General features: G+C 37.8%; 1 protein-coding gene across 1 annotated transcript; it reads right to left on the bottom strand.

The window, feature by feature from the left end:
- Window positions 1-5,635: 5,635 nt before the first annotated feature.
- On the bottom strand, window positions 5,636-7,222 carry LOC113326829 (bromodomain-containing protein DDB_G0278469-like). Its single transcript, XM_026574503.1, has 5 exons — window positions 7,166-7,222; window positions 6,354-6,900; window positions 6,040-6,215; window positions 5,703-5,924; window positions 5,636-5,647 (listed from the first exon to the last, which is right to left on the bottom strand). Exons 1-5 carry the CDS (start codon window positions 7,220-7,222, stop codon window positions 5,636-5,638), a joined length of 1,014 nt encoding a protein of 337 aa, XP_026430288.1.
- Window positions 7,223-13,604: the final 6,382 nt, after the last annotated feature.

Genomic DNA, 13,604 nt, shown 5'->3' with positions numbered 1-13,604 from the left:
CTTCTGATCCGGTATGCGTGTATTTTGAAGTTCTCTTACTGTTCCAAGATATCTTTCCTATAATTGTTTTTCTTAATATCCGTCTTATTTTCTTCTTTTAGAATATGGGAAAACGCGACGGCGCTCAAGGGAAAGGAAACAGTTTGAATCAACCTGTTAAAGGAAGCGAATCTGGCAGCGCTAGTGGCAAGCGTCAAAAATCAACTCCCAAAGTTTCTCAGGGCGTGAACGCGGATGCTGAACTGATGGCTATTCCGGAGGATCCCAAATTTTAATACCCGCGTGTCGTGTCTTCGGCGGAGGCTATTGTGGATAACCGTTACATTCTAGTACACGAATTTTGGGTTACTTCTGCTAAAGCAGCCACCTATTGTCGCATAGTGGAGAAGTTTGGTCATATGTGCATTCATGAAGAAATGCATGTCAATTCCTTGATCATGGCTATGGAGGACTTACTCGACATAGCGGAAGGGCTTTCTTTGGCGGAGGAAACTCCAATTGATCCGGATGTTTTGCAGAAGTGGGACGCTAACATTTAGAGCCTGATGGATCTTCGCTTCCCCATAAAATGGATCAAGGAATCGTTGGACTCAGGAAAGGCTAGTCATAGTGCATGGATCACTCTACCTCCCTTTGTTGCTGCTCTTATTCCGCGACTCTTTTTATTTCTTGTTTTCTAATTTTGGGTAGGATTTTGCACCTACTAATCCATGGAGGATTAATTGCCTAGTTCGCATAAGCTTAATTTCGACAGGCGAGGTCTAATATACTGCGCAGGGCGCAAAACTCTAATTTTTGTAAATTAGTTAGGGTAATATCTGAATTTGTGAATTATCACTAACTTGATTGAATTCTATGTGTTGACACAGAGTTCTTTTTAAGTTTACTTGCCAGAGAGCAGTATGATTTCCGATTGAATACTTTTATGCAAGGACCTTAACCTTGATACTTGGAAATTCGTGTTACTCTGTTGCGAATGAACACAAATTCTCATGCCACATCAATAGTAAGGGTTCAGCCGGGGAACACAACATAGAAAACATTCAAAGAAACTTATATTAACTGAATAATACAGGCAAGGTGCTAAAATTTACAGAATATCTGGGATTGTTGCTACATGCACCATTCTGGATAAATTTCATGTGAATATATTGAATTCCTCAATAAATGTGCCAGCGAAGAGGTTAAACACTCGTCACTTTTACATGGATCTGTTTCTTTGCTGAGTGACGGCACATTAAATGCAGGGTTTTACAAATTTTAGCTCTGAACTAAAAACCACCATCAACACCTGTCAAATTATACAGGTAACCAAAGAAAAACTTTGGTTTCCTGTTCTCTTTCACAGGTTTCCGAACTTGTTCGCTGTTTAAATTTTATGCCGAAATATACTCTGTAGCGTGTTGATTGAGTTGTTGGATTCTACTTACAAGTCATAAGTCACAGGTAAAACTAAAACCTAAACCCAATCAAAAAAAATATAAAAGCGTAATATATACCAAACTAATTTTTTAAAACACATAAACAAACGTAACTAAACCATACGAAATCCATAACTAAGATGTTTTCTGAAACTACAACCATACGAAACCCATAACTAAGATGTTTTATGAAACTAAACAGTACAAAATCACTGACGACCACTACGACGAACCCTTTTCCTTACTCGTTGATTACGAGTGTTAGGTTGAACTTAATCCTTACTTGGGGTTTCACCTCCTGCACCAGTTTCTTACTCCGTGGGACTAACAACGCAAGTTGAAAATTCTCCTTGTTGTCGACCCTTCTTCAATGGCTTAGACTGACTTGGATCCACCATTCTGTGAGATATAATACCGTCCCACTAGCCATAGATGTCAATTTGTTCCTAAGTCGACATCGACTCTCCATTACGGATTTTGGTCAGCATTTTCTTCAACAATTTCTTACCCTTCTTCACCTGATTTCAATTTTAACCACAATTAAATATATTTTCAACACTTTGTAACAACTTGAAGTATAAAGAGAAGAAATTTTCTTACCACATTATCCCATAACTTAAGGTCATATTCTCCACAAATAAGTATCTCCTCCTGAACTTTCTTAGCCTCCTTCTCCTTCACCTTCGCCTTATCAGCACGAGATTGTTGTTGTATTTATTACAATATGATGACTAATACCTTGATACCGCTCCAAATAATTTTTTACACATTCATTTGGATCTTCACCTAAAGTTACATAATCAATTAAAGGTAAATAATTAATACTTATTAAGTTCAATCCAATGTTGTACCGATGAAGTTGGTTCATGTTTTAGGATAAAACAATTTTCAGTATTCTTTGTTCCTCTAACCACCAAATTGAAATTTTTATTCTCCTCCTCGGGTATAATTTGGATACAGAAAAGTTATCTTATTACTATCCGTGGATTATACATTGAGTAGCCGTTAGGATACCAAAAGTGTCCATAGTAACCCTAGGCCAAAGACAAATCCTAGATTTCGACTTCGACTTCATCTTCATCTTCATCTTCATCTAGTTCATCAGGTACACCATATGGGTGAAACACCACATCTTTCAATGTCATATTATCCAATTTATCCCTCAATGAAATCAACTGAATTTTTTTGGACTTCTCTTGTGCGTCCAAGAAAACCAATTTTCCTGTCGTAAGAGCGCCGTAAGGATAATGTTTCTTCTCTGAAGCCAGTTCCTCAGAGAAGTGGTCGTACACCCAAACCTATGCGAAGAACCGAAAATATTAACTACATAAATAAAAAATAAATTGGAAGAACAAAGTCTTGTCGAACAATATGATAATTTATAATGTAAAAGGTCATCTAAATAAGTGTCAAGTAGCCCCCAATTTGAGTTATCTTAATCCTCGACCATTTGTTTATATCTCCTTGAATGAATGCAAGCACCCAGTGGCCCAAGAGTAGTTTTTCATCTCATCGAGGTCCTTCAAAAGTTGTAAATAATGTGCATAGAACCTATATCCAGAAATGTCAGGAAAAATAATAGTTTCTAGATGATATAACCAATGAGCAGTGATATGGTTCTTAATATTCTCCTCTTCCATCGCAAACTTTCCCTGCTTTACCTTTCTTGTTGTCCTTCCAAATTGTTCCTTCAAGGGTACCAACTTGAATTTCTTCACCATTTTCTTCATCGCTCAATTTGGCTCTCTTCGGATTATACTCCTGGTCAGGATCGACTCCTTCACAGAATGTCTAAACTCACATTGTGTCTTTCATGCATCCCATCCTATACACTTTAGAGCGAATGCTTCAAGAGCTTCATAACGTATTGAGTGGTTGTATCCTTCTCGAAGACATTTACCTCCCACTAGTATGATGCTGATTCTCATGCAATGAACGGGAGTAATCACTACGGGAAAAATCATCATTGACGACACAAGATAAGAGTTGCAGTACCCCTACGACAACTCCATTTCATGCATTGTGGAACGAGGGTATTGTAGAAAGTCCAAGTTTTTCTACAATGGTTGACAAGTGTTGTAAAGGGTGATGTGATTCATGGTTCGACAATATTTTGTCAATGTTGTGATTCTCTTTCGATTTTTTTTGATAACCTAACACAACTCTTGCTTGTATTGTAGAACAATCGTGGACAACATAAGTAGCATATCGTAGAAACATATGCAACAACAATTACCAGTATTATGAATAATATTTGCACAACACTTGTATGAATTGTAAAACTATATTGGACAACACAAACTTATGTTGTAAAGTAACTGTTTCACAATATCTAGTTTATGTAGTTGAAAACCTTTTCACGATGTCTATTAGTATTGTGAATACTCCTCTCATTACACTTCCTTGAGTTGTATAACTATTCTGAACAACACCTGCTGATGTTGCAAGATTTCATTTTACAATGATTGTGGTATGAAGTAGAAATTGTTAACACAACACTTACTAGTATTGTGAATATTACAGTCAGTACACTTGTTAGCATTGTAGAACATTTGTTTTTACAATTATTGTCATGGGTAGTAGAAATTTTTAACACAACACTTATTAGTATTGTGAATATTACAGTTAATACACTTGTTAGCATTGTAGAAGTACCTTGATACAACTATACTATGTGTAGTAGGACTATCTTGGACAACACATAGTTATGATTGTAAATAAACTATTTTACAATACTTGTGAATAAGATCAAACCCATATTTCAGAATATATATTTCACTTTTGTCACTCCTATTTGTGAAATGTAAAGAAACAACTAGATTAAACTGATATGTAAATAAACAATTGGATTAAACTGAAAGATTCATTCAAATTAAACCAAACCCAGAGTTAAAGCATTCACATACCAATGTGATATACACAAAACATACAAAAAAGTGGCAGTGATATGTTTGTTACCAAAAGTTAAGTCTCCAAAAAGATCACAGAAGATTAAGAAGTCTATTGGTAGATTATTCTATCTTTGGGCCATGTGATAAAATTTGAAACAGCATCATGAACAGTTCTGACTTCTGAAGTAGCTTGGTAGACAAGAGCATCATCCACATAAGAAACCTTCACACATACAGTGTAAGCTCCAAGACCGACTGGTTTTCCATCTATCTGCTTACTTGGATCTATTTCATCAATTTCAGCCTCTGCAACCACCTCGTTCTCCTTGTACCAGCTTAACAACTTGCAAACTTGGAATCTCTTTGGCACTTGAACCTCATTTCATTTCCTGACATGACTTGGAGTGGTATCAGTTGAGTCTCTTTCATTATAGATAACATTTCTGTTAGTGCTAGCCTCATGATTGTTGCTGGGACTTAACATGTGAGAGGGTAAGACTCCATTGCAGACACATTTTGATTTCGTTCCCTATATTAAGACCAATCAGCAGTATGAGGGGCATTATCGAGTTTGATTTTATCAAGAAAAGGAGACTAATAAAAGACAAGTTAAATTCTCACCTCTAGCTGCACCACTCGATCACTCAATGCTTTATAGGATTCTTGACACTCTTTAATCATCATCTTATAGTGGGACTGTGCAACAACCTTTTTACATGTCGCTCCAAAACCAATTCCTTTAAGTCTCCCTTTAGTTTTCTTGTCCTCACCAAAGGCCTTTGCAAGAATATCATCTGTCACGGATGATCCACAATCAACATGATACTTTTATCGAGATTTTTCAAGTTTTTCCTGTGTAAGCGTGTAAAACATCAGATATTTTTGACTTTTTCAAGCACACACAAATAAAAAAAAGTAACATGAGAAGATTTCTTACCAAAGCTTCTACAACACCATGATGTGGTTTCTTTCCTTTGCGCTGTTTATGACCAACTTTCCAGATTATAGCTCTATCAATCTCTTTGGTTGTGTTTTGCTCTTTTTGCTGCCAAATAAATGTATCAATACATGAGTCATCAAGAATAGCATAACAACATGGTATTATCTCAGAATATTTCTAAGATAAAACTTTGTAGAGAACTTCAAACAATTATATTTTTAACGATGCAATAGCTTTCACATGGTGAATATCAAGACTGTAGAACATACCAATTTCACCTCCAATCGGGCGTAACCTTCTCGACTTATGGTATGTGGGGTGGTGTGTTTTGAACGATTTTCTTGCATTTTTATTCTTCTGACCTGAATAGAAAAGTAAAAAAATCATTTGACAGACTTTAAAGTTTTTAATATAAATATATAGGCATTCTATATAATAGAAATTACTTACTCTGAATTCAATAGAGTCTACATGTTTCACAAACTCTTCCCACTCCCTAACTGTCATGTTCTTGGGCATTAACTTCTCCATCAGTTTCTTTTGTTCTTCCCCTTGTAGCCGATCCAAAGCGTCGAGTACCAAACCAGCTTTCCTTGACCTTGCTTCTCTAAGATAAGTTCCCATCTTGCTGAAATAATAGTCTTTGTAATACTCAGGCACAATGAATCGGTTCTACAAATAAATTTAAATAATTGAATTAGAATACACTATGAATTAAATAATTGTTGACTATGACTTAAATAATTATTGACGAATGAAAAGAGTTAAAGAGTTATCAATTGCGAACCGAGACTATCTTCCATATGTTTTCTTTGGCTTCATAAGGGACAAGTATCCAATCCTTGTACGTTAATGGAAGTTTCCGAACAAGCACCCCTAGCACATTGGCAAGTTGCACAGATGGATCACCAATCGGTTGTTCATTTGTGTTGAAGGAAATTGTTCTTTTCGGATCAGCAGAATCTAACTTCAGTGCATACATCTGGGTTGGACCACGTGGAACATATTTTCTTTTCTTCGCTTATTTTCCTTCTTCACCTTCCTCATTATCATCATTACCATTATCATTTTCTTCTTCCAATTCAGGCTCATCACCATTACCATTATCATTCTCTTCTTCCACATTAGGCTCCACATGATCAGAGTTATCCTCTTCCACAGCTTCCTCCTCCTCTTCCTCTTCTTCTTCATCTTGAAAATCTGCGAGAGTGTCGTGTGGATCCCTAAGTTGAACATTCAGACATGGGCTTGTGCTGCTTGTGTCAAGTTTCCGCTTTACATTCTTTCGCCCCACTCCAGATTTTTCAGTATCTCCTTCAGAGCTTTTTGATTGGGACTTTGTAGTTGTGGTCTGTGAATGTTGAGCACTTTCAGATTGCACATTCTTCTTCCTAGTAGCCTGTATCTTTGTAGTTGGTGATGACATTTTAGCACTTTCAGGTTGTCGACGACGCTTTGGAGTTGTTGCGTATTTAGTTAGAGAAGAAACAACATCACTTGGTTCTAACTTCTTGTTCCTTTCTGATGATCGCCTACTTCCAGGTGAAAGAGATGGTTCCGCGGACTTGGTTTGAGTCGGGGTTTGCAGCTTTGAAGTGAGTGAAGCACTTTCAGTTGGGGACTGTTGAGTGTTCTGCTTGTTTTTCATCTGCAAAAAGTGTAGCTTAGTTAAAATGAGAAGGTAAGTAGTTTGTTATGAAATTGAGATGAAAAGTCTTTACCTTTATCGCAAACTTCTTGTTCCTTGGTGATGATCGCCTACTTTCAGGTGGAAGGGATGGTTCTGCAGATGGAGAACCTTTATCAGTTTTGGACTGTTTGTTTTTCATCTTCAACAACAATGCATATAGGTTAGTTAAAATGATATGGTGAATAAATTTATTTACACTGAAATTGAGATGAGAAGCCTTTACCTTTATGGCCAACTCCCTGACCAGCTTTTTCTTTATTGTTTCCTTGTTAGTCTTCATTATTGCAGTTATGCCTTGCAAAAATATAATCACAGTGGCTAAACTTCATTCTTTGGCACAAATTAATCAAATCATACACCTAAATAGAATAAGGCTACACCTATCAAATCAAAAATTCTTACGAATTCTAAATTATACTTCATGCATCATAGTGGCTAAACTTCTGCACTAGTACTCCACATATCTTTGCTACTACAATTATTACACTAAAGCTGTAGTCATGAGCCCATGAAGAGCACCTCCCCGTTAACATGATTTTTTATTCCCTGTTGCTAATGGGAATCATGGCCATCTAGGGTTCTCTGTATATGTTAATTGAAATATGGAGAGAGGGATTGGAAATAGGAAGGAAGAAAAGGGGGGATTTTTTGTTATAACACAGAACAAAGACCTAAAAAACTAGAACATGAGCTGCAGAGACAATCATCGAAATGAAAATCATCATAAAAAGACCTAAAATCAAAAATTTCCAAAATTAAATAAGACCCAATACCAATTTCATCATGGAAACAACAAATCCTAAATTGCATGTGAAGATCTGAACATTTATGTGAAGAAAAAAAAAACACAAAATTACTAAAATAGAAAACTGGAACAAAGAGATTTATTTTCTTAAGATTTGAGAGTATGAGAGATTACCCCTTCGTGAAATCCTTTTCTTGAAAATTTGTTAGGGTTTTCTTCAAAGTTGAAGAGCTCTGAGATTAATAGATAGTTATGGTTTTCTGAAGAGTTTGAGTGATTGAGAGATTGTTAGGGTTTCCTGATGAGAGATTGTTAGGGTTTTCTGATGAGAGATTGTTAGGGTTTTCGGATAAGAGATTGTTAGGGTTAGAGCTTCACAGTTGCAGACATGGCGATAGGTGAGAGATTTTTTTCTTTTTTTTTGGTGAGAGAGTTTTCTTATTTTTGTGAAGAGTGAAGAGAATAATGATTTTGGGAGCTTTGTGAAAATACTGGGGGGAATTAACATGGGATAGGACACGTTGCAGTGGTCAAACATTAAATATTGTCTGAAAATCTCTTGGGCAGACACGTGACCAAATTTGGGCGGGATCTGGGGCGGGAAAAGTGGAATATTCTGATTGGTCTAAGCAAAAGCATACGGATTGGCAAAGAAACACAATTTTTGACAAACAAACACAAGATTCCTACCGTTATATTTAATAGAAGTTGCTTCCCCTAATTTTGGTACGTTGGATTAGACAAAATTACAAAAAAAAAATTGGTGGTAACACTCTAAGTAACATAGATATAACCTGGCTCCGAGCTCGAAACCTGGCGGTAACTGGTAAGTGGACTATTCTAAGTCAGAGACTTCGTAAAAACGATGAATCCGTCTATCTATAAATAATATCGGTGCCATTAGAATATTCCTCCAACCCTTAAACCTGTCCGGTTTTGGAAACTTCGAGATATAACATGGCTCCGAGATCGAAACCTGGCGGTGAGTGGACTACTCTAAGTTAGAGACTTCATAAGAATGATGAATCTGTCGATTCATAGGTAAGATGCTTTCATAATATTCCTCCAACCCTTAAACCTGACCGGTTTTGGAAACATTGAGACATAACATGGCTCCGAGGTCGAAACATGGGGGTGAGTGGACTACTCTAAGTTAGAGACTTCATAAGAACGATGAATCTTTCGATTCATAGGTAAGATTCTTTCATAATATTCCTCCAACCCTTAAACATGACCAGTTTTGGCAACTTCGAGACATAACATGGCTACGAGATCGAAACCAAGCGGTGAGTGGACTACTCTAAGTCAGACACTTCATAAGAACGATGAATCTGTCGATTCATACGTAAGATGCTTTCATAATATTCCTCCAACCCTTAAACTTGACCGGTTTTGGCAATTTCGAGACATAACATGGCTCCGAGATCGAAACCTGGCGGTGAGTGGACTACTCTAAGTCAGAGACTTCATAAGAACGATGAATCTGTCTATTCATAGGTAAGATGTTTTCATAATATTCATCCAACCCTTAAACCTGACCGGTTTTGGCAACTTCGAGACATAACATGGCTCTGAGATCGAAACCTGGCGGTGAGTGGACTACTCTAAGTCAGAGACTTCATAAGAACGATGAATCTGTCGATTCATAGGTAAGATGCTTTCATAATATTCCTCCAACCCTTAAAACTGACCGGTTTTGGCAACTTCGAGACATAACATGGCTCCGAGATCGAAACCTGGCGGTGAGTGGACTACTCTAACTCAGAGACTTCATAAGAACGATGAATCTGTCGATTCATAGGTAAGATGCTTTCATAATATTCCTCCAACCCTTAAACCTGACCGGTTTTGGCAACTTCGAGACATAACATGGATCCAAGATCGAAACTTGGCGGTGAGTGGACTACTCTTACTCAGAGACTTCATAAGAACGATGAATCTGTCGATTCATAGGTAAGATGCTTTCATAATATTCCTCCAACCCTTAAACCCGTCCGGTTTTGGAAACATCGAGACATAACATGGCTCCGAGATTGAAACATGGCGGTGAGTGGACTACTCTAAGTCAGAGACTTCATAAGAACGATGAATCTGTCGATTCATAGGTAAGATGCTTTCATAATATTCCTCCAACCCTTAAACCTGACCGGTTTTGGAAACTTCGAGACATAACATGGCTCGGAGATCGAAACCTGAAGGTGAGTGGACTAATCTAACTCAGAGACTTCATAAGAACGATGAATCTGTCGATTCATAGGTAAGATGCTTTCATAATATTCCTCCAACCCTTAAACCTGACCGGTTTTGGCAACTTCGAGACATAACATGGATCCAAGATCGAAACTTGGCGGTGAGTGGACTACTCTTACTCAGAGACTTCATAAGAACGATGAATCTGTCGATTCATAGGTAAGATGTTTTCATAATATTCCTCCAACCCTAAAACCCGTCCGGTTTTGGAAACATCGAGACATAACATGGCTCCGAGATTGAAACATGGCGGTGAGTGGACTACTCTAAGTCAGAGACTTCATAAGAACGATGAATCTGTCGATTCATAGGTAAGATGCTTTCATAATATTCCTCCAACCCTTAAACCTGACCGGTTTTGGCAACTTCGAGACATAACATGGCTCCGAGATCGAAACCTGGCGGTGAATGGACTACTCTAAGTCAGAGACTTCATAAGAACGATGAATCTGTCGATTCATAGGTAAGATTCTTTCATAATATTCCTCCAACCCTTAAACATGACCGGTTTTGGCAACTTCGAGACATAACATGGCTCCGAGATCGAAACCTGGCGGTGAGTGGACTACTCTAAGTCAGAGACTTCATAAGAACGATGAATCTGTCGATTCATAGGTAAGATGCTTTCATAATATTCCTCCAACCCTTAAACCTGACCGGTTTTGGCAACTTCGAGACATAACATGGCTCCGAGATCGAAACCTGGCGGTGAGTGCACTACTCTAAGACAGAGACTTCATAAGAACGATGAATCTGTCGATTCATAGGTAAGATGCTTTCATAATATTCCTCCAACCCTTAAACCTGACTGGTTTTGGCAACTTCGAGACATAACATGGCTCCGAGATCGAAACCTGGCGGTGAGTGGAATACTGTAACTCGGATACTTCATAAGAACAATGAATCTGTCGATTCATAGGTAATATGCTTTCATAATATTCCTCCAACCCTTAAACCTGACCGGTTTTGGCAACTTCGAGACATAACATGGCTCCGAGATCGAAACCTGGCGGTGAGTGGACTACTATAACTCGGAGACTTCATAAGAACGATGAATCTGTCGATTCATAGGTAAGATGCTTTCATAATATTCCTACAACCTTAAACCTGACCGGTTTTGGCAACTTAGAGACATAGCATGGCTCCGAGATTGAAACCTGGCGGTGAGTGGACTACTCTAACTCAGAGACTTCATAAGAACGATGAATCTGTCGATTCATAGGTAAGATACTTTCATAATATTCCTCCAACCCTTAAACCTGACCGGTTTTGGCAACTTCGAGACATAACATATGAATCCGAGATCGAAAACTGGCGGTGAGTGGACTACTCTAACTTGGAGACTTCATAAGAACGATGAATCTGTCGATTCATAGGTAAGATGCTTTCATAATATTCCTCCAACCCTTAAATCTGCCGGTTTTGGCAACTTCGAGACATAACATGGCTCCGAGATCTAAACCTGGCGGTGAATGTACTACTCTAAGTCAGAGACTTCATAAGAACGATGAATCTGTCGATTCATAGGTAAGATGCTTTCATAATATTCCTCCAACCCTTAAACCTGACCGGTTTTTGCCACTTCGAGACATAACATGGCTCCGAGATCGAAACCTGGCGGTGAGTGGACTACTTTAAGTCAGAGACTTCATAAGAACGATGAATCTGTCGATTCATTGGTAAGATGCTTTCATAATATTCCTCCAACCCTTAAACCTGACCGGTTTTGGCAACTTCGAGACATAACATGGATCCTAGATCGAAACCTGTAGGTGAGTGGACTACTCTAACTCAGAGACTTCATAAGAACGATGAATCTGTTGATTCATAGGTAAGATGCTTTCATAATATTCCTCCAACCCTTAAACCTGACCGGTTTTGGAAACTTCGAGACATAACATGGCTCCGAGATCGAAACCTGCGTTGAGTGGACTACTCTAACTCAGAGACTTCATACGAACGATGAATCTGTCGATTCATAGGTAAGATGCTTTCATAATATTCCTCCAACCCTTAAACCTGACCGGTTTTGGCAACTTCGAGACATAACATGGCTCCGAGATCGAAACCTGGCGGTGAGTGGACTACTCTAACTCGGAGACTTCATAAGAATGATGAATCTGTCGATTCATAGGTAAGAGTAGTGCGGAAGCAAGTGCAAATGTGGGTAATTCTAAATGTGGGAAGCGGAAAAGGGATGTTGTTGCTGATGCGGCTATTTCTGGTGCAAATGATGATGAAACTGAACTTCGGGTGTTTAACAAACGGTCAATATTCTTCGACTTGCCTTACTGGAAGGTTAGTTCCATAACTTCAAACTTACTTGTTAATATTTGGCTATGGGTTCTTCTGCTTTGCACCATGTTAGCCTCTAAACTTCACATTATCAACAAATGCAATCTAAATGGCACACTCGTTCTTTTGATATAGTGTTTGGGAAGTATAATGCATCTGAGTACTTTTCCCAATGTGATAAAGCATCGGCAGCATCAGTTTGATTGCACCATAATTGACACATAATAGTATATTTTCAGTATAATGAGCATTTTGTTTCTGTTTTTTTCAGCATGACATTATAATAGAATTAATTACTTACCTAAGATTCGACAGCATGACATTATAACTTTCACATAGATTAAATGTCTGATCTTTTATTTCTTTATAGAATTAATTACTAATGTTAGGTTTTTCCATCTTCCTAGGATTTATTACTACGTCACAATATTGATGTTATGCATACAGAAAAAAATGTTTGCGAGAGTATTATTGGTACCATATTGAATATAAAGTCCAAAACAAAAGACGGTCTAAAGTCCCGCAATGATCTGAAGAGTATGGGAATAAGACCAGAATTACATCCAGTAGAGATAAATGGAAAAACGATCCTTCCACCAGCACCATACTGTTTAAATGACAAGGAAAAGGATATATTTTATAATAGGATGAGAAATTTTAAGGTTCCATATGGTTTTAGTTCTGATCTTAGAAAGCATTTCTCAAAAGATGGTTGCTTAGGTGTTCTTAAGGCTCATGATTACCATCTTCTTATGAAACAAATATTACCCGTTGCTTTGCAAGGACTTTTACCTGTAGGGCCAAGGGAGGCAATTTTCAGGTTATGTTCTTATTTTCACGAAATATGCCAAAGGGCAGTTGATCTCCATAGATTAATAGAACTTGAAGTAGAAGTTGCTGAGACTTTGTGTATGTTGGAGAGGTACTTCCCTCCGTCACTTTTTGATGTCATGATGCACTTGACAATTCACCTAGATCGAGAAGTGCGATTATGTGGACGTGTACAATATCGTTGGATGTATCCATTTGAAAGGTATGCCAATTTAATTTATATTACTTCTGTTTTTTTGTTTCGTGTAGAAAGTTATGCCCTTTGTATCTTAGAGATACTAATATTTAATTAACTAGTAACTGTTTCATACTCGACTTTCCTAGGTATATGAAGACATTCAAAGAATATGTAAAGAATTATGCACAACCTGAAGCTTGTATAGCCGAGTGTTATCTTGGAATGGAGTGTGTTAGGTATTTTGATATTCGTAAGGCCCAAGCAGCTGAAACAGGAGTAAAGAAAAGGCGTAACGAAAACACTCAAAATGGTTCCACACCGCAACACGTCCTTTTTCTAAAGGTGTCCAAGTGCGTATGGATA

Source organism: Papaver somniferum, unplaced genomic scaffold (genome assembly GCF_003573695.1).
Source record: "Papaver somniferum cultivar HN1 unplaced genomic scaffold, ASM357369v1 unplaced-scaffold_10, whole genome shotgun sequence".
Classification (NCBI taxonomy): Eukaryota; Viridiplantae; Streptophyta; class Magnoliopsida; order Ranunculales; family Papaveraceae; genus Papaver; species Papaver somniferum.
The sequence above is the reverse complement of the archived record's forward strand: the minus strand, read 5'-3'. Positions and strand labels throughout refer to the sequence as shown.

Coding starts and splice junctions, on each gene's coding strand:
- LOC113326829 (XM_026574503.1), bottom strand. CDS start 7,222: ATGAAGACTAACAAGGAAACAATAAAGAAAAAGCTGGTCAGGGAGTTG. Junction 6,216..6,353: donor GGAAGAAGAGAATGATAATG/GTAATGGTGATG, acceptor CACTGAAGTTAG/ATTCTGCTGATCCGAAAAGA. Junction 5,925..6,039: donor ACATATGGAAGATAGTCTCG/GTTCGCAATTGA, acceptor ATTTATTTGTAG/AACCGATTCATTGTGCCTGA.